The sequence below is a fragment of the Uloborus diversus genome, chromosome 8 (assembly GCF_026930045.1).
Source record: "Uloborus diversus isolate 005 chromosome 8, Udiv.v.3.1, whole genome shotgun sequence".
Lineage (NCBI taxonomy): Eukaryota > Metazoa > Arthropoda > Arachnida > Araneae > Uloboridae > Uloborus > Uloborus diversus.
In genome coordinates, this window is record NC_072738.1 from 66,552,930 (window position 1) to 66,554,960 (window position 2,031).

General features: G+C 41.1%; 1 protein-coding gene across 1 annotated transcript; it reads right to left on the bottom strand.

Annotated features, from left to right (window-relative positions):
* Positions 1 to 1,054: 1,054 nt before the first annotated feature.
* Positions 1,055 to 1,720, bottom strand: LOC129228400 (sperm flagellar protein 1-like). Its single transcript, XM_054863078.1, has one exon. The coding sequence runs from the start codon at positions 1,718 to 1,720 to the stop codon at positions 1,055 to 1,057; it is 666 nt and encodes a 221-aa protein (XP_054719053.1).
* Between the last annotated feature and the right edge of the window lie 311 nt (positions 1,721 to 2,031).

Genomic DNA, 2,031 nt, shown 5'->3' on the forward strand with positions numbered 1-2,031 from the left:
AATATCTTTTATCCAAAGCGCGAGGCGAAATGGATTATACTCGGGGGGAGGGGGACTACAAGAATTAAAAATGCGCCAAATTTAGGTATTTATAACCTAAAAGCACCCTATTTTTGTTGTGAATGTATTGGTTACAGGAAGATAACGAGGTACTTCTACTTTCAAGGTGAGTCCTAGGATTGGTGAGTTATCTACTTTCTCCCTTAGCCACGATGAAAAAATCGCTTTTAGCAATGGACAATATCTACAAGTATATGGTAACAAACAGAACTCAGAAATTAAAGTTATTATTCAATGTTGCCAACTATGAATTCTAAGCAAAATAAAAATTCGTAAGATTAACGATGAATCAATTAAAATCGCCAAAAATAAAAATTGCACCTTTAACGGAAATTCCGATAAATGGGAAATTGGCGATCTTTATGCCTTCGTGTCAAATTTTTGACTCCAATGCCTGCGCAAGATATGTTTTTCCCTCTGCATACGTTGTTGTTTTTATTAATCTCAGATTGATAACAGAGCTAGAAAACTGCCGTGAACCTGAATATCTAAAGGAAGTCCAGAAACAGCAGTGGATTCCAGAAACTCTCGTCTTTAGTGAAGCCCAAACAATGTAATACATGGTTAGAGGCAATGCCATCCAACACATACGTCTGTTGCGACGGTAACGTTAGATGAGATCATATTGTCAGAAAACCAACGTAAACAAAGAGTAGGAAAACATCTATTTTCAGATAGTTGCCATAGTGGAACAGTGTTACCAAAACAAAAGAATTTACGCCAAAAAATTGACGACTGCACCAACTTCCCGACAATCGAAATATCCCCTTCGTGGCAAACAGAAATACAATCGCTAGCACATGTGACACATAAAAGGAACTGTACCCCTCTTCTCTCTCTCCCCTCCCCCTCTCTAGTGAAAGTAAAGGCAATAATGTGTTATAAATAGACTATTGATAGAAATGTTCTATAAACACCGAGGTAATGGTCTTTAATTAGAACGAAAGGACTCTGAAACATCGCCACCTTAAGATCTTCCAAAAGTGAAACCAAGTCAGTCTTCGAGGCAGGATTCATTCGGATTTGCTTTTAATCGATCTAAGCTGGCAGTCAACCGTTCGATCTTCATGTCTTTCAATAAAATGGTGGCTTCCAGACGCTCTATTCTTGCTGTCAGGACTCTTATCGTCTCTTCGCTCTTCAGGAGCTGCTCCACCTTCTGATCGAACAGCTCTCTTGGCACCATTTCGTCTTGTAACTTCCCACGAACCAGACTTTCGTTGCGCAGAGAGTCACCGATGGCCTCCAATAGATCCGGATCCTTAACGTGAGTCTTGGTGGGGGCTTTGGCTCTCTTCTTGGCGACCGTCTTGGCATTAGTCTTCGCTTGAATCTTTTCCCTCAGCATCTGGAGGAACTGCTCGACCACTTCTCTCTTGGCGGTCGCTAAATCCTGCAGAATAGACTGTGGCAGCAAACAGTCCAATTTCTTGAGGACTTTGTTGTTGATGGTCGACCAGTTCACGATCTTTTGCCGAAGCGAGTGTGTACCGGGATAGTTGTGCAAGTCCACCATGGCAGGAAAAAAGGCCTTTACCAGTTCTGCCGTTAAGACGGCATCGGAAAAATCCCGCGCTAAATTCTTCTTAGAACGACTAAACGGAATGGTGTCCAGCCAATCGTACAAGTTCTTGAGGGTATCGGGATCCAGTTGGTTCATTTCACGATACGAATTTACGAGATAGCATCATGCAATGAAAATGAATGTTCACAGCATTTTTTGTTTCAGAGATATCCTCATTCGGGAGTTTTCGAGATTTGTTTTTATTGTTGTTGCTGCCAGTTATGTAATAGATTGGCAGTTTCGTCTGTAGTTGGGACAAGGCTAATTTTAGTGGCATGATCAGCTTCCGCCTAGCCTTCACAGCTCTGTCAAATTAATTTTGCCTCAACAGTTGTACAGGCAGAATCAATCAGAATCAGGACAAAACTTAAATGTATTTCCTAAATATGAATCGAAATCTTTCTCTC

Coding starts and splice junctions, on each gene's coding strand:
- LOC129228400 (XM_054863078.1), bottom strand. CDS start 1,720: ATGAACCAACTGGATCCCGATACCCTCAAGAACTTGTACGATTGGCTG.